Here is an 18815-nt window from a genome sequence, read left to right as displayed (position 1 = left end):
GATTCGCCACCATCTGTCGCATCCCTCGGAACGCAGGCCGAAGTCCAAGCCTGACCCACCACCGACTGCAGTGATGCAAGAGAATCTCTGAGTGCTCAAGTACGGGGAGAGCTTCGTCTCCACAGCAACGGAAGGTGGTACTTCACCCAGGAGAGAATTAAGATTCCATGATGGGAGATGGCAGGCGGGCAGGGAGGAGACCCCCATTTAGGTGATGAGGCCAGGACATGCCTCCTAGGAAGTGGTCTCTACGCTAGCATGTGAGGCGGGGGAAAGGGACGGGTGTCACAGGGCCTCCAGGCTGGAAGCTCTGGGCCTGCAGACCCGGCGCTTAACAACAGCTACTTCCCCGGTCCTGCAGGCTGGAGTCCCAGGTCAAGGTGTCGGCAGGCTGGCTCCTCCTGAGGCCTCTCCCTGGTTGTGGGTGGCAGCCATCTCCCTGCGTCTCCGTGCTCTTCCCTCTGGGTGTCTGTGTCCCAATCTCCTCCTCAGAGGTGAGGACACCAGTCGGATTGGATTAGAGCCCACCCTACGGCCTCGTTTTAACTTAATTACCTCTTCAATGGCCTTGTTTCCTAATAGAGGCACATTCTAAGGCACTGGGGGCCAGGACTTGAACACAGGAATGGGAGGGGGACACAATTCAACCCCTGACAGTCTCAGAGGACTGACAGCCACTGTGGGGTGTTCAGCAAGGAATGGTGTGGTCTGACCCCCTCTTTAATAGACCTCACTGAAGGGACAGCATTAGAAGAGGGTGAGGACAGGGGCCGAGACCAGCGGCGCCATCACAGGTGTCCAGGCCAGCGATGCTGGGGACACAGACTGGGGTGAAGGTGGACAGACTTGAGAACAACTTAGGGTAGGAGCCACGTGACCTCCTGGTGGAAAGGACAGGCTCCTGGTTTGAGGAACGGGGAGCTGGGGGAAGTGGGGGAGGCTGGAGCTTGCAGATAACTGCCCTGCCCAGCTCAGTCTTTGCTCAGGCGCCTCTGTGAAGGCAGCAGTGAAGCCCCTTCAGGGATGGGGTTAGCACTGAAGTTAAAAACCCCGTCCCATGCTGTCCTTCCCTGGCCGGTCCGTGCCCCATCACCCCGTCCACCACGAGGAGCTGGCCTTCCACCTACAGCCTGCACTGCAGTCCACCCTCATGCCGGCTCTAGGATGGGGGGAGTGAGGTGGACGTCAGATGAGCAAGACCAGGCCGTGGGGTCACAGAGCTGATGGAGGCCCCCCAGTCCCAAGGCAGAGGGCAGACATCACCTGCTGTAGGGGACAGAACTCCCAGCCTTCGGCCAAGCACACGACAGCTGATGGGGTCTATGTCAATTCAAGGATTCAGATCTTTGAAGGGTCTGCATTCCACCCCCCTTTTCTACTGAGTTTATTTGATGTGATATCTATATATATAAAAGCCCAGCGACCATAACGGGAGAACAACCAGAACGACCAGAAAGACGGGTTGCTATGATGTGCACCGCGGCTGCCAACTGGCCTGATTCGGGCCCCAATCACACACCCCCAACCTCCCACGGCCCCTCCCCCCAGCTGGCCCCACCTCCATCAGGCCCCCCCACCCCAATCGGTGGCAGTTATCAGCCAGCCAACCTCCTGTGTCCCCTCCCCCCCACCGCTTGTCCCCCATCGGGGCAGGCCCACCGGACCCCGCATTGGGCCTCTAGTTAGTTAATAAAATTATATACGTTTCTGGCATACAATTCTCTAATACATCATCTAGATATTGTATTGTGTATTCAACACCCCAAGTCAAGTCTCCTTCCATCACCATTTATGCTCCTCTTTCCCCTCTTTCCCTTTGTCTATAAGTTGGGGTTTTTTCTTTGTGTTTTTGCTTAATTCCTTCACCTTTTGCACCCAGCCCCACAACCCCCTCCCCTCTGACAGCTGTCAGTCTGTTCTCTGTATCTATGAGTCTGTTTCTATTTCATTTGTTAGTTTATTTCGTTCATTAGATTCCACATGTAAGTGAAATCATATGCTATGGCTGGCTTATTTCACTCAGCATAATGCTCTCAGGTCCATCCATGCTGTCACAAAAGGTAAGGTTTCCTTCTTTTCTATGGCTGAGTAGTATTCCATTGCATAAATGTACCACAGATTTTCTACCCACCCATCTTCTGATGGGCACTTGGCCTGCTTCCAAATCTTGGTTATTGTAAATAACGCTGCAATGGACATAGGGGTGCATATTTTCTTCCAGATCAGTGCTTCGGGTTTCTTTGGACACATTCTCAGAAGTGGAATGGCTGGGTCGTAAGGCAGTTCCAAGGGCCTGGATTTCTTCAATCAGCATCTATTCCAAGGGGAGGAAGGCCCCCACTGACGTCCTCATCAATTCTCCTCAGCAGACCAAAGCGAAATAGTTTACTTTCGACCAACGCCCTCAACACAAGACTGAAACCAGGGCTCACGGAAAGTAAGCCAGAGGATTCCGTAAGTGAGGCCAAGGTTCCCCTCTCGGCCGTGGAATTCGAGCTGCACGCTTCCGGAGCCCACCCAGGGTGTGACGCTTGGGGCCCTGGTGTTTCTCACGGGCCACGTGGCCACATTCCTGGGCTCCGCTCAGACACCAGCACATTCAGGAAATAGCCACTACCAGTCTTTCCTGTGCAGGTCTGTGGACCCCCCAAGTCTGCTCCTGACCGTGGGGTGGGGGTTCCCAGGGAGACCAGGGGGTGGGCCACACCGCGTGTCTCCCAAGAAGGCACGGTGAAGTGCTAGCCCCAGGACATCAGCATGCACCCTTGTTTGGAGGTAGGGTCGTTGCAGATATGGCATGGAGGTGAGGTGCGTGGAGCAGCGTGGGCCTGTAACCCCGCGTGACTGACACCCTTACAGGAGGAGGCACAGGGAGAAGACGGCCACGTGGCGGCGGGCAGAGACGGGGCGGAGGCAGCACCCAGCCGAGGAGCGCCCGGGCGGCTGGAAAGCACGAAGAGACGGGGAAGGGCTCTCCCTGTGGGTTTCAGAGGGAGCAGGGCCTTGGCCACACCTTGACTTTGGACTTTGGCTGTGAGAGTCCAGAACTGTGAGTCAAGGCATTTCTGCTGTTTTAAGCCACCAGTTCAGGGTGCTGGGTTGCAGCAGCCCCAGGACACTATCACAAGGCCTGTAACCTCAGGTCCCTGTCCCTCTCACACACACACACACACACACACGACAGTGGCAGCCACTCTGACCCACAATCACCCTATACACCCCTAGCGGCCCCTTTCCCACAACCTTTCCCAGAACACGGACCAGCTGGCTCTGGGTGTGAACCTAGTGCCCAGTACCCGATGGCACAAAGCCGCACTTCTTCCCAAACCCCCTGTGCGGGCGATGGCACCCCAGTTCCCGCAGTTCTCCCCACCCTCCCCGCTGGTGGCAGGGAGCGGGGCTCCTGGTACCTGGCACGCGTTGTAGTGCTCAAAGAGGGACAGGAAGCCCACGTCGCTGCGGGCAGCAATGCCTTTGAGGAGCGTGATGTTCCCATTCCCAGAGTCCAGCTCCAGCACGTCGTTGAAAACATTGGACACGGCTTTCCCGGTCAGGAGCAGATTGACAAGTTCCTGTTGATGAGAGAAGGGGACGGCTGGTCAAAGGGAGATTGGCAACAAGGCAAAGGGTGGAGAAGGAAGGAAAGCAAGGAGGGAGAGAGGCCGGAGTCAGGGCTTTGAGTTCAGGGATCCCACAAGCCCCGGGGAAAGCTGCCGACTCTTCCCAAGGAAGCCGCTCGAGGCTGCAGCGGCCTCTACTCCAAGGGCATTTATCAAGCACCAGCCGTGCACAAGGCCGGGGGCGGGGGGGCTGCTGGAGGGAAGAATGGCTCCTGACCTTGGGCGTGGGGTCCACCCTGGGGTTCCAGGTGTGTGCCTGCACACACAGCATGTGACTGGGCTGGGGAACTGTGTGCCAGGGCCAGGCGGGCACCGGGCCACAGGATGCTCAGGGCGACTGTGGAGAAGTGACATTTGGGTGGGTCTTGAAGGAGGGTAATTTTTAAAATAACCTCTTTTATGTTGAAATAATTTTAGACTCAAAAGCAGTTGTAAGAATAGTACAGAGAATTCCTGTATACCCTTCACCCAACTTCCCTCAATGATAACATCTTACATAACAGGAGCTCATTGCATTTACGTAACTGGGCACATGAGCAACGCCAGGAAGCGGACGGGGCCCCACCGGTAACTCAGTCCCAGGCCTCACTGGATCTCACCGGGACGGTGGGCTCTGCAAGCGGGGAGGAGAGCCGAGGACAGCGGCAGCAGGGGGCCCTGGCTCTGTCTCTGCCCTGTCGGCTGCATGGGATCAGGGTTCAGGGGCTGCACGCCTGGTGCCCACACCCGACAGACCAACAAGCCTGCCGACCCCAGAACCAGGAGACGGGGCCTCGGGGTGACTGGGAGGGCCCTTCCTTACGCAGAACGTCTAGGGGTCCAACTTCCCGTTAGGAATGGGGAAACTGAGGCTCACGGATGGGAAAGGATTTGCCCAAGCCACACAGCCGGTCAGCGACAGAGCTGGACTCCACCCACATGTCTGGGTCCCTGTCCAGGGTCCCTTCCCTCTCCACTTACTTGCTACCCTGAGGTACCACCTGGCCGGCCGAAAGTTCGAGAGGAAGGCAACTGCTAAGTGCCTGCTGACCAATGAGACCCAGCGCCTGGCGGGCAGGACCCTCCGTCTAGCCCACCGCCTGCCAGGGCTGGCGCCGGTGCGGTGCGTGGGAACGGCCTCGCAGCCCTTCCTCTGGAGGGCAGAGTTCACCGCGTTTTCCCCCGAAGTGTGAGCGAGGCCGGTGCCCCTCTGTCAGCACCGAGACCCCTGCTCCAGTGCCAGTAAAGGAGGCCGCTGATGACCGCCAAGGGAGGCATTGGGCCTCGCCGCGTCCTCGCAGAGGAAACGAGAGGAATTAGGAGGAAATGGCAGCTCTGAGAGACTGCCCCTCAGGGGCAGCGGCTGCTCGGAAGGCCTGCCTTTGCCAGGCAGGTTCCACTTTCCCCATCGGGTTTTCAAGGGGGAAAGGCTCCTGCTCTCCATCTCGGATGTGTCTCAGGCCTTCCTCGCAGGAATCCTCCTTGAAACTTGGGTGGAGGGGCTACAGGCTGCTCCTGCCCCTGGACCACGATCACACAGCGGCAAAGCACAGCGGTCCGCAGGCCCTCGTTACTCAGTGTGGTCCGCGGACCAGCGGCACTGCCTCCCTGCCGAGCCCATTAGGATTCAGCTCGGGCCCCAGCCCAGGCCCCTGAAGCTGAGCCTGCTCCTCAACGTGACCCTGGAGGGTTCAGGTGTGCATCCAACTTTAAAGCGCACTGGTCCAGCGCAAGCACCTCGTTCCCCCAACAAGGACCCTGAGTCTCAGGGGGTGAACATCACCCAGCTCATCCCACCAACGAGGACCCTGAGTCTTAGGGGTGAACATCACCCAGCTCATCCCACCAAGGAGGACCCTGAGTCTTAGGGGGTGAACAGCACCCAGCTCATCCCACCAACGAGGACCCTGAGTCTTAGGGGTGAACATCTCCCAGCTCATCCTACCAACGAGGACCCTGAGTCTCAGGGGGTGAACATCTCCCAGCTCATCCCACCAACGAGGACCCTGAGTCTTAGGGGTGAACATCTCCCAGCTCATCCCACCAACGAGGACCCTGAGTCTTAGGGGTGAACATCTCCCAGCTCATCCCACCAAGGAGGACCCTGAGTCTTAGGGGGTGAACAGCACCCAGCTCATCCCACCAACGAGGACCCTGAGTCTTAGGGGGTGAACATCACCCAGCTCATCCCACCAACGAGGACCCTGAGTCTTAGGGGGTGAACATCTCCCAGCTCATCCCACCAATGAGGACCTGAGCCTTAGGGGGTGAACATCTCCCAGCTCATCCCACCAAGGAGGACCCTGAGTCTTAGGGGGTGAACATCACCCAGCTCATCCCACCAACGAGGACCCTGAGTCTTAGGGGTGAACATCACCCAGCTCATCCCACCAATGAGGACCCTGAGTCTCAGGGGGTGAACATCACCCAGCTCATCCCACCAACGAGGACCCTGAGTCTTAGGGGTGAACATCTCCCAGCTCATCCCACCAACGAGGACCCTGAGTCTTAGGGGTGAACATCTCCCAGCTCATCCCACCAACGAGGACCCTGAGTCTCAGGGGGTGAACATCACCCAGCTCATCCCACCAACGAGGACCCTGAGTCTTAGGGGTGAACATCACTCAGCTCAGTGGTCGGCAAACCACGGCTCACGAGCCACATGCGGCTCTTTGGCCCCTTGAGTGTGGCTCCTCCACAAAATACCACGGCCTGCGAGTCTATTTTGAAGAAGTGGTGTTAGAAGAAGTTTAAGTTTAAAAAATTTGGCTCTCAAAAGGAATTTCAATCGTTGTACTGTTGATATTTGGCTCTGTTGACTAATGAGTTTGCCGACCATTGACCCAGCTCATCCCACCAACAAGGACCCTGAGTCTTAGGGGGTGAACATCACCCAGCTCATCCCACCAACAAGGACCCTGAGTCTCAGGGGGTGAACATCACCCAGCTCATCCCACCAACGAGGACCCTGAGTCTCAGGGGGTGAACATCACCCAGCTCATCCCACCAACGAGGACCCTGAGTCTCAGGGGGTGAATATCTCCCAGCTCATCCCACCAACGAGGACCCTGAGTCTTAGGGGTGAACATCTCCCAGCTCATCCCACCAACGAGGACCCTGAGTCTTAGGGGTGAACATCTCCCAGCTCATCCCACCAACGAGGACCCTGAGTCTCAGGGGGTGAACATCTCCCAGCTCATCCCACCAACGAGGACCCTGAGTCTTAGGGGTGAACATCTCCCAGCTCATCCCACCAACGAGGACCCTGAGTCTTAGGGGTGAACATCTCCCAGCTCATCCCACCAACGAGGACCCTGAGTCTTAGGGGTGAACATCACCCAGCTCATCCCACCAACGAGGACCCTGAGTCTTAGGGGTGAACATCTCCCAGTTCATCCCACCAATGAGGACCCTGAGTCTTAGGGGGTGAACATCTCCCAGCTCATCCCACCAACGAGGACCCTGAGTCTTAGGGGTGAACATCTCCCAGTTCATCCCACCAACGAGGACCCTGAGTCTCAGGGGGTGAACATCACCCAGCTCATCCCACCAACGAGGACCCTGAGTCTCAGGGGTGAACATCTCCCAGTTCATCCCACCAACGAGGACCCTGAGTCTTAGGGGTGAACATCTCCCAGCTCATCCCACCAACGAGGACCCTGAGTCTTAGGGGTGAACATCTCCCAGTTCATCCCACCAACGAGGACCCTGAGTCTTAGGGGGTGAACATCTCCCAGCTCATCCCACAACGAGGACCCTGAGTCTTAGGGGTGAACATCACCCAGCTCATCCCACCAACGAGGACCCTGAGTCTTAGGGGTGAACATCTCCCAGTTCATCCCACCAACGAGGACCCTGAGTCTTAGGGGGTGAACATCTCCCAGCTCATCCCACCAAGGAGGACCCTGAGTCTCAGGGGGTGAACATCTCCCATCTCATCCCATAACGAGGACCCTAAGTTATATCCTCAGAGAAAGGTACAGGCAGGCCAGAGGTGGCCTGTGGCTCCCCGTCCTGACCCTCACCGACAGGCTCTTGACCAGATCCTTTCCTTGGTGCTACCACAACTGGAAGGAGACAGCTGTGCTCATGTCCCCTCCCCATGAGGCCCCTTAAGGGCCCGCAGTGAACATGCAGAGGGAGGTTGTTGTAAAGACAGTGCCATGCCCTCCCTCACTATCCCGGGGACCCCGTCCGTGCCACCAGCTCCTGCTGGCAGAGGCAGGCACATGGCAGCTGCTGGCCGAGGGCTGGCAGGACCCAGGAAGAAGAGAAGAGGGAGGGAGAAGCAGCAGTGACCCAGCCCCTCCCGCGCCCACCGACCTGTGTGCAGTAGTTGTGCGCTCCAATCAGGTGGTTGGTGGGGACGTCGAAGTCCTGGCGGACGCTGGAAGACACGAGAAAGGTGGTGTTAGCACGCTCTGCCTGACTCGGGCTGTTGGGCAAGCCTTGCTGGTGGCCGGGGCTCCCTCTGCGGGACGCTGGTGGGCACCAGGCTGAGGCCCAGAATTCAGGGGTCTGGGCTGTGGCTCTCTGCTCTGTACCTCCCTTGGGGCTGGAGCCCAGGTCTCCTCGAGTCCCCAGACTCTAAGCAACAGCCTCTGGCCTTGCCAGACCCCCTGCCAACGCAGCGGGAAGGGCCCTGGGCTTGCAGTCCGACAGCCTGCATTCACATCCCAGCTGTCCCTGCGGGGGCACCGGGCACCCTCCGCCATCTCCGTGCATCTGTCTGTGAGTCTGCTAAGTGGGGGGAATGGTCTGAAGTCGTAGCTGCCACCACCTGGGCACGGGCCGTGTCCTGGGCCCAGCACACCTGCTCCTAAACCTGAGAGAGAGCCGAGGCTCAGAGAAGGCCTGCCTCAAACCAAAAGGGGCTTGACTCCTCTCACCCACCCAGTCCCCCTGGGAGACGGGGCACTGTGGCTGAGGAAAGCCGTGGACGGTGAACAGAGAAGGAGCCACCACCTATCAAACACACTCGGAGGACAGCAGTGCCAGCCCCAGCCCCGGGGAAGTGAGAATTGCTATTTTATAGACGTCGGAGGGGCGACACCAGGGAGGCGATGTGCGGCTCGGGTCCTGGCCCCTCTGCTGCCGCCCACCCAGCGTGCGCCCGCCCGGCCTGGCCTGCCTCCTTCACCCTCAGCCACAGAGCGCACAGAGGAGGCCCGGCGGCAGGAAGGCTCAGCAACCCTGTTTTTCCTTTTAGTGGAAGCGAACAGAAACCTGGTCTCAATTTTGTGCTTTAAGTCTAAGATCAGTCCACAAACATGAAACCCACGCCCTGGGCCCTGGGCCCTGACCCTTCCCGGGGGGCTGGAAACCCGAGCTCCGTGACCTCTGCAGGAGACGCGCTCTCTGGTTCTTAATAACCGTGGCCAAACGGGCAGCCTGTGGTCCACGTGGGAGACGGCTGGGCTTGGAACTATGGGGCCCAGCTGAGAGCCACGGAGGCCAGAGGCCTCGGGAAGGCCCTGGAGGCTGGCCCACCAGCGCCGCCGGAGGGCCTGGGAAGGAGCCGGCTTCGGGGACGGTGGCCGAGGGCCGCACTCACTGGGGTGAGCTCGGGCAGGAGAACTGATGGGAACGTTCTCTGTGGTGTACACAGGCACCTTGTGAAGAGAAGAGAGTAACCTCGGAGGAGCCGGGTGGACCGATAAGCATCGCTGGCCCTGCGCCACCAGCCGCGTTCAGAAGCAGCCGATCTCTGCAACCTCCCAGCCTCGTGTTCACCCAGCGGGACCGAGAGCCTGCGTCAGCCGAGCGCGGAGGGACAGGCAGAAAGGACAATGGGAGGAAGCGGTAATTGCATCCTTAGGTGCAAACACGATGGGAAATTCAGAAGTGGGCTCAGATCTTAAAAGGGAGGAACATCTGTAGTTCACATTAGGGCGTTCGGAGGACGCCAAGGAGCAGCTTATGGCTTAAGAGATTTACAACTTTGGCAAATGTAGCTGCCCAGACCTCCCTCCAGGGGAACTCCCTTAGGGCTGAGTGTCAGGAGTCCTCGAGAGAAGGCGGCTCACTCGGCAGGGCCGCACCGGGCCTCAGCTCGGGCCCCAGCCTGCTGTGTGGCCAAACATCTCCTCGTCAGGCTCCCCTTTTGAGGGGCTTGCACATGACGAGTGGTGTCCCCAGGATTCATAGCTTGAGACCCTAGCCCCCAGGACCTTAAAATGTGACTGTATTTGGATTAAGTTAAGCAAGCCCGTTAGGCTGGACCCTAATCCAGGCTGACCGGACAGACAGAGGGATGCGTGCACTGAGGAGAGACCATGCGAGGACACGGGAGAAGGTGGCCGTCCTCAGAGGAAACCAGCTCTGCCACGCCTTGATCTCGGACCTGCAGCATCCAGAGCTGAGACAATGAACTTCAGCTGCGTAAGCCGCCAGTCTGTGGAGCTTTGTTATGGCAACCTGTGAAACGAATACAAGGACCCCGGCAGCATCTCAGACTCAGAGCCCTTTCTTCACACGAACTCTACGTGCCGGAGCCCCACACAGAAAACACCAGGCACAGCTGCCCTGGCGACGGCTGTGCGGAGGCCCGGCCGGCTTCCTCCCTCTGGTGAACACCGGTCTCCACGGTCCTGGGAGCAGGGGCTGGATCACTGGAGCAGCTGCCTGAGCTCTGAGCTTCCTACGCTTCCTGGGCTTCTGAGCAACAAGCTGGGATAGGCCCTTCCTGGGACTGACGACTCTTCCACCCTAATGGGAAGGCTGTCGTCAGGGGGCTGGACCACGCTGGGCCCCAGGAGAATTCTGCATGGACACCAGGCTGGTGACAGGAGCCAGGGGTGCCAGGAGCAGGAGCAGAGCGAGGGGAGCCCGAGTGGACTCGCCCAGGTACGGAAACTTACGAGGAGGAGCGTGGCCCTGGCTACCCTGCCCTCACCCTCCGCAGCATTCTGGAACAGAGGGCCAGCACAGGGCCCCGTCTAGTGCCATGGCCTGGCCTCGGGGGTGTCCAGTTCACCCACTGACCAAGGAGGGGGACAGGAGCTCTGCCCAGGTGTCAGCAAGGACTGCTTCTCCCATAGCAGGTCCCACCAACACCACTGACTGAGAACAGAGCACAGGGTGTCAGGGCTGCAGAGCCCTCAGGGCGAACATTCCCAGATGGAAAGCGTTGCCCAGAGAAAGAACAAAACAGGCCTGTGATGGAGGCCGGCCTGGACCCAGTGGCAGGAGCGAGGCCCCGTGCTCGGCTGCCTCTCGACTCCACCCTCCGGCCCAGGTCTCAGGGCAAAGGCTCCGCCACTGAGCAGCTCAGGTCGCCTGAGCCCTGAATCTGCAGTCTCACCCTTCCTTTCAAGTACTCTGTCCCCTCTAAAGCCTGGGGGGGGGGGGTCAGGGGGGGGCAAGGACCACCAACTGTGTTACTGGTCGGAAAACTGAGGCCCGGAAAGGAGAAGGGACTTGGGTCTTGTTGTCACAGAGTCAGGGGGTCAGGACCGTGTCCCCAGTGCCAACATCACAGTGTCTACCGTGGCCTGAAACACGTGACAGTCAGGCCGGCAAGGAGCCCTGAAACCCTCACCCTAAAGCTGACCCACATGCACCTGAACATTTGAATGAAGGAACAAATGAAGGAAGGAACAAATGAATGAAGGAATGAATCCGAGCAATTCATCTGAACAATGACTCTGTCCAAGTGGCCTAGAAACGTGGCTGCAGCCTACGGTCATAGCCATTCACCAAAAAGCAAAGCCCCCAAGGCAGGCGGTGGCCAGTCAGCCTTGGACTAGCTGAGTGGCCTCAGGCAAGTCCCCGCCTCTCTCAGCTGTGTCCTCCTTTGTAGCCAGGGGACTGGAGCAGGGGTCTCCGGGGACCTCCTGGGATGTGAGCGAGTGTGCCTGGTCCCTGACTCTGATATTTAAAACGCCTTCCCTAAAATAGGCAGTAATTAACCGGGAGGACCCAACCACCACCTCACCTCCACCTGAGCTCTGGGGCGCCAGGCCCCGGAGGCACCCCCACATCCCTGAGGGCCAGCTCCTGCCTGTCCTCCCAACAGACCCCCCGACCCCCCGCAGAGACTGCACTGTCCATTGCACTCCCCACCCCCGCAACAACCTCCAGAGACAGCACCCCTTCGCGTGGCAGCACTTCTGCGGCTTTTGAGGACATCAACGGTGCCCACGGCAGCTGTGGAACCGCTATGAGAGCCTGGGCTTGGGAGTCAGGGAGCCCTGGATTCAAACCCAGCTGCTCACCAGCTGTCCCCTCTCCAAGCCTCAGTTTCCCCACTTGCAATATGGGTACGATGGTGCCTCCTTCTAGTACAGGTTGCTGTGAGAACTGAGGGAGATGAACTGTATAAAGCATTTGGCATATGGTAACTATCACTTCCTTTTTCCTACAATAACAGCAATAATAACAACAACCAAAAAACAATGAGAGGTCACGATTCCTGCAACCTCAACCTTTCTTAGCACGGCCAAGCCCCAGCGTAAACAGAGGCCTCGGCGGCCGCAGTGGAGCCCTGAGCGTCGGAGAAGGGATCAGGTAGAGCGGATACGACAAGTTTTCCCAGAAAGGCTGGGGAAGTGGGCGATGAGTCAGAGCGCCTGGGTGTCAGGCCCCTCTGCCACCTGCACCGGGGACCTTCAGCGAAGGGCTTTCCCTCCCTGATGGAAAAACATACATGAAAAACACAAGCGCCTCAGAGTGCTGTTGCAATAAGGTCGAGCCATAGAAAGGCCTGGCAGACGGCAGGCACCTCCACAGGAGCTGGGAGGAAGGGGCGGAGGGAGGGAGAGGCTGGAGGCCCGGAGAGGCAGGGCAAGGTGTGTGGAGGAGGGGAGAGAAAGCAGAGATGCCTAAGCCCTTCCTGAGCGGCCTTCCTCCTCCCCACCCACCCATGCACCTCTCTCCCCAGCCAGACCACGTACAATTGTTCCCTGCAAACCCCACCACTGGTCTCCGCCTCCTCCGCCCACTTCAGTCAAAACCTTCCCCACGGCCCTCAGGGCCCTGCAAAACGTCACTCCCCCATAAGGGGACGCCTCCCTCACCCCAGCACACGTGCTCCATCTCTCGGTCACATCCCCTTCCAAGGACTAGCCCCAGCTGCTCTTCCCTCTGCCTTGCCCTCCGGGAGCAGGACACAGGGCAAGGTTACCATGTCTCATCTGGCCCCTGGGTGCCCAGAACTGGGCCCTAAGCCTCAGGTGCACAGATAGGCTCTCACTCCTGTGCGCCTGCCCCACCCATCCTGGGAGAAGCTGCAGGGAAGGCCATGGGGGAACAGCCTCCAGAAGCCGGCAGGTGCACAGAGGCAGGCGAAGGAAGCTTCGCACCATGCAGCGGAGGCTGGTCTGGGCCAGAGGTCTCCCAAAGGGCTCTCCCCTCCCCTCCTCGCCAGGCCTGTCCTCTCTGTCTGGCCACCCAAACCCTCATGGAACAAGGAGGTATGGCCCTTGGATGAGTGGGTAAGGGTGTCAGATGCACTGAGTATTGGGGGACACCCTCAGCTCTGCCACTAACCCTGGTGGGTCCCAGGCTTGGTTGTCCTTAGTTGCCAAGGGAGGTGGGTCCCCCACTCAGCCTTCGGTCTCAGGACCTGTGGGAGACTTATGCGTCAGCCACGCCACCTGCCGCTCCCTGGCTGTGACTCACCGTCCTGGCAGCCTGGGACAGCCTTGCTTGGGCCCAGACCGTGTTGGCTGAGATTAAACGGAGAGTGAAGTATGGGGACAAGCATCGGGTCCAGTGGGCCTAATGAGATTCCTGTTTCCCGTTTCTCCTTCTCAGTGGCAGACACAGCCGAGCAGCGTCTGCCACCCTTCCCCCAGCCCAGGGAGGGATATGCAGGCACAGGGGCTGGGACGGGGAGCCAGGAGACTTGAGTGATGGTACGCCAACCTGCTCTTAACTCCTCCAAGCCTTGATCCCCACATCTGTGAAGTGGGGTAATGGTGCTAGGCCGGTGGGGTTGCCACAAGCCCCAAAAGCTATGGGGTGGCAGTGAAGGCCCCTCCTTGTGCCCACCACTGGTCAAGGAGGCCTCACAGGGACCCCCAGAGGGAGCCAGCCAGAGACCCACAGAATGCAGCTTTCATTACTGCTCAGGAGCCGGGGGGGAGGGGGGGGTCCCAGAAAGGGACCGGGGAGGAAGGAGGGCCAGCAGAGGAAAGTGGGGTCTCGGGGCGTCTGCTATTTCCAATGGCAGAGTTTGGGTCTATCTCCCGCCCACCACAGTCTTTGAGACACATTTGCTGGAAGTGGTCATGGCCTCCACCCTAACTTGAATAAAGTTGACACTGATTTGGAATTCATTGAGGAAGTTCCCCAGCTAGACTCAAAGACCTTGGCAGGGGGTAGGAGGGCCCCTAACCATCTCTCGTGTTCCAGGTGGGGACCCAGGCGGAGGTCTCAATATTCCGGCTGGAAGTTAGTGGGTGTGAGAGGTGGAGGAGAAAGCGGACACTCATCCTGTCTGTCCTCTCCCATCAGCAGACACGTGGGACCACCAAGACCCTGGGATCCTCAGCAGAACAGCCCCTGCTCAAAGCCTGACGCTGCAAACCACCGCCACCCCGGGAGCCTGTGCGGGTCTCCTCCAGGGCCCAACCTGGCCCAGCCCACACTCCGTCTGCTCTGCGGGTACTGTCCAAACTCCCATTCCCGACCCGCCAGCGTCTCTTCCCCAGCCCGTGTGGGAGCCCTCTGGGTTTCCCAGCCCGTGTTCACATGCCCACGATGGGTGGGACCCAGGCCTGGCCGAGGTGAGGCGTCAGGCCTGGGGCATGGGTCCCAGCAGGCAGAGGGGCTGGAGAAAAGGGGCCCCCACCACGTAGGAGGGGCCCCTGAGAACACCGCTGAGACAGGAAAGAAGACTAAAGGGACAGAAGGAGGGACACCAGGTCCCAAAGACGCTGTCTGGATTCCTGGGTCCAGCCTCCCGAAAGCCCGAAGCCTTTGATACGAGCCCGTCAATAGCGCCCTTTGCTGCTGACACGAAGAACTGAGTCTCTGTCGCTGCCTGGGCACCACACACACTCACGGTTGGCTTTCACGTGAGGGCTCTTTGCACAAAGAAGTAAACTGTGCTGCTGCTGTTGTGTTTCCTCTTGGACAGAATCAGAGCAACAGAGCCGCCAGGGTGCACACGCGGCCTCGCCCTCCCTGCCGGCTGTGCGTCCAAAAGCGACTTCAGCACATGACAAACCACCCTCTATTCGGGACTCTCAGGACGGCCTTGGGCAGCCGAGTTGCCACCGTAACAAATGCCAAGGGTCCGCTTCATGAAAAGGCTCTCTTCACAAGCTGTGCCCCCCGCCCCCAGGCCCGCGCCACCCGGCGGGCACCGCCCAAGCCCCCTGCCCTTGCCAGGCCACGTCACCGCTGACTCCGGGGGCACTGAGCACCCGCACTGTGCAGGCCTGGCTGGGAGTGGCCCTGACCCAGGGCCCCGAGCACCCTTGGGGCATGGGAGAGCGTGCGGTTTGGAAAGCGGGGGAGCGAGGGGAGCACGGGAGCCTGCTGAGATGTTCTGTAAGCAACTCAGATCGGAGGAAAGAAAGTAGAGGCTTGAAATCAAGTGGAAAAAATAAAACCTTCGCAAGCCTTCACCGTGGCCCGGAAGAAACAATAGCCCAAGGCCAGCTTTGCTCCTGCTCTGCAGCCTCTGACTGAGGGGAAGGGCCAGGCTGCATGCCTGGGTTGGGGACAGCGGGGGCGGGAGGTGCTGGCTGTGGGGTGGGGCCTGCCCCGGGCCTCAGGCATGGGTCTGAGAGACTTGCTAGGAGGGAGAGGTGGCCACACCTCAGCCTCACACACATACACTCACATACATTCACACACACATACCCACACACATTGATTTTTAGAGAGAGTGGAGGGGAGGGGGAGAGACAGAGGGAGAAACATCAATGTGAGAGAGACACGTCCATAACACTCACAGGTACACACACATACACTCACACATATACACCCACACACATACATACACACACAATCAAGTCACTTTCCCACGATCTCAAACACACCCACCAACACGTATGGCCTCACACCCAGCCGGCAGCCTCACCACCTCTCATCCACGCACACATCACTGCAAATGTGTGCGCACACACACACACACACACACACACCCTGCGATTGGGCAGGTCTGGGAGGGTTTCCGGCCCCACGCTCCGCCTCTCCCTGGATGAGCAGCGTGGGACCTGAGCCACTCGGCAATCTCTGGGCTCCGAGGAGATGTCGTGCACTGCCCCACAGTCACAGATGCCCCTGGAAGGGCCTTGAAGGCGCTGGCGCAGCTGAATCTGACCCCAGAGTAGGAAGCCCTTGGCGACCATCTGGCCCAGCCGTGTTCAAACCGCTTCCGTGGTGGTGGTGGGGGCTTCTCCATAGCAGGGTCTCAGAGGCACCAGAGGGAGGCGGGGGGGCGGGGGGGGGGCAGCAGGGTCTCAAAGAGGCCCCGGAGGGAGGAGGGAGGAGGGAGGCGGGGGGGGGGGGGGGCGGGGCAGCAGGTTCTCAAAGAGGCCCCGGAGGGAGGAGGGGGGGGCGGCAGGGTCTCCTCCCCACCCCTCCACTGCCCTCGGGCAGCTTTGCCTCATGTGCTATGTGCAGTGAACTTCAGCTTCAGGATATGGTTTCCTTAGAAAAAATCTATTTCTTTTCACTACAAAAAGAGACTAAGAGGCACTAGTCCAAACCCTCTGGTTAGCGATGACAAAGCTAAGGCGCAGGTAGGTCAGCCACACGGCTCGTGGGCAACAGAGCGAAGATGGGGACCCAGGCCCCGCAGATACAGCGCAGCCACCCACCTCCTCCTGTGTGACTTGCCACCCACCGGGCTGCCTGGACAAGCCCTCAGCTCCGTCTGGCAGGTGGTGCCTGTGCTGGGGACGTTCCCCCTGGGTGCCCACATGTCTGTAGAGGAAGGCCAACCCCCAGGCAGGCAGGACGAGGTGGGTGTGGGTTTCCACGGTCCCGGGACCGTCACCACTGCCAAGCGGATCACAGCAAACCCCGGGCCAGGCCTGGCATCCCTCCCGAGCCCGGAAACCAGAGGCTCCGTGGGGCACGCGAGGGGCGTGGGCCATTCCAGGAGTCCCTCCCCAGAGGCGAAGGGAGAACAGCTTCCTCAGAAGACCCCGCCGAAATGCCAGGAATGCCCGGGGCACGATCCTCACAGGATCTGGGCAGCGTGTGCCCCTCGGGCTGCTCCTGCCCTCCCTGCCAGTCCTGTCTTTCCCCTGCAGGAAGCCCGTCTCTGGCAGCCCCGGGGGCGGGGGTCATGAAGGGTCAGGCCGTCCTCCTGGGACTGCCCGGGGGGTGGAGGCAGCCTGGTCTGGACTGGAGAAGGCCCGCCCGCGCCCCACCTGATGTTCTCAGGCAGCCTAAGTTAATCCTCACTCGAGGACACTTTTCCATTGGTTTTTAGAGAGGGGGGAGGGGAGGGAGGGGGAGAGACAGAGGGAGAAGCATCAATGTGAGAGAGATGCATGGGTTGGTTGCCTTCCGCATGGGCCCTGACAGGCTGGCGATTAAGCCTGCAACCGAGGTACATGCCCTGGACTAGAATTGAACCCAGGACCCTTCAGTCCACGGGCCAGCGCTCTATCCACTGAGCCAAACTGGCTAGAACTAAAAGGCATCTTGAACTTAAACACACAGGAGAGAGTCGGTGTCCTCTCCAGCACCTCTGGGGGCGCACTCCAGGGCAGGGACGGGTCCTCCTGCCGCCTTCTCCTGCTCCATCTGAGGAACGGCACACAGCACCCAGGGAGCCCCACGCCGCCAGAAAGTGCCTGGCAAGGGTGACCACAGCCGCAGGTGCACCCATCACCCATCCAGGACATCCCTGTGGCCGTGTCTCCACCACGAGGCACCAAGAAGACTGAGGGCAAGAAAGGACAGGATGGGACACCGGGCATCTGGGTACAGCGGAGACAGGGTCAGAGGGCAGCGGCCGTTATCCAGGCTTGCTACCCAGCGGGACCCGTGCCAAGCACACATTTACTTCTCCATTTAATCGTGGGAAGCAGGAATTATCATTCCCTTTTAAAGACAAACTCGGGTTCAGAGGGTATAGAGTCAGGCCTGAAACCAAGCCTGCTTTGTTCCCAAGGTCAGGCCCTTAAACGGCAAACGGAAGAGCCCCATCGCGGTCAGGCTGCCCGGTCGAGCTGTGTGACTGGGGCGAGCCGCTGGCCTCCCAAACCTCACTTCTTCACCTGAAAGGCAGGGAGGGGACAGTCGTCACAGCCGCCCAGCAGGGCTGCTGTGAGGATGACAAGCTTCGCGTGTCGGGTGTTAGAGCAGAGGGAGAAACATCACGATGTGGGTGCCAGCGTGCCCAGTGCCCGGAGCGAGTCCGCTGTGCTGTCTTCTTAGGAAAGGGGAAGGGGAGGCCGTGGGAGTCACACAAGCCCGATCAGCTCCTGCTGAGTCCAACACGAAAGCAGGTCTCTACGCCAGTCCTCCCGGCAGGCGGGGCCAGGCCGGCCAAAGTGCCCGGGGAGACCTCAAAACCATCGGCCTCCAGGCCCAGGAAGGTCCTCAGGGGCCGTGAAGCGAGGGGACTGTCAGTAACATGCTCTCTCCCCTGCTCTGGGAACCGGAGGGGACTGCAGTCACATGTGTGTCTGCCTGTGTGTGTTTCTGTGTGCATATGTGTGCATGTCTGCTGTGTGTGCCTGTGTATGGGTGCCCGTAGTGAAGAGGAAGGGGTTTGGTAGGGTTGTAACTTCAGGCCCATCAGCATGAGCTTCGGCAGGCTCAGTGCGACACCTTCCCCAATGCGTGTCCAATGCCCACAGGTGCACGGCCTGCCCGACGCAGGGGGAGGGGCAGGAGGGGGCAAAGGCAGCCCCGGTGGCCCAGCTCTGGACAATGTGAATGAACAGCAGCCTGGACGGCGGGCCTGGAGCCTCTGCAGCCGGACAGATGCCAGAGCCGCTCCCTGCAGGAGGCGTGTAAACAGGGTGCCAGCTCCCAGGCTGGGAGCCAGGGCCTAGACCCCCGGAGCTAAAGTGGCCACTGTACAGGTGGGGAAACTGAGGCTGGGGGGCTCACACCCAGACGTCAGCAGGCCTGGCCCCTCTGACAGCTCAGCTTCCCGTCAGTGAGGGCTGGGTTCTCACCACAGCCGGAGACACCCTCCCCCCACCCCGTCAGCCCAGGATCAGCAGACCAGGCCTGGGGAGGGGCGGCGCAGCTCATGGTCTCCGTGCACGTGAGCCGGGCCAGGAATGAACCCTA

The 18815-nt window shown here is 59.8% G+C and overlaps 1 protein-coding gene across 1 annotated transcript in view; it reads right to left on the bottom strand.

Annotated features, from left to right (window-relative positions):
* Positions 1 to 18815, bottom strand: part of MINDY4 (MINDY lysine 48 deubiquitinase 4) — a 94849-nt gene that overhangs the window by 12610 nt on the left and 63424 nt on the right. The window contains exons 14-15 of the mRNA XM_080664577.1: positions 7923 to 7986; positions 3411 to 3572 (exon numbers count right to left, since the gene is read on the bottom strand). Of these exons, the coding sequence (XP_080520703.1) occupies positions 3411 to 3572; positions 7923 to 7986 (226 nt within the window). The remainder of the gene's footprint in view (positions 1 to 3410; positions 3573 to 7922; positions 7987 to 18815) is intronic.

This window comes from Plecotus auritus, assembly GCF_963455305.1.
Source record: "Plecotus auritus genome assembly, chromosome: 4".
NCBI classification, from domain to species: domain Eukaryota; kingdom Metazoa; phylum Chordata; class Mammalia; order Chiroptera; family Vespertilionidae; genus Plecotus; species Plecotus auritus.
This window is presented reverse-complemented; position numbering and strand designations above follow the sequence as displayed.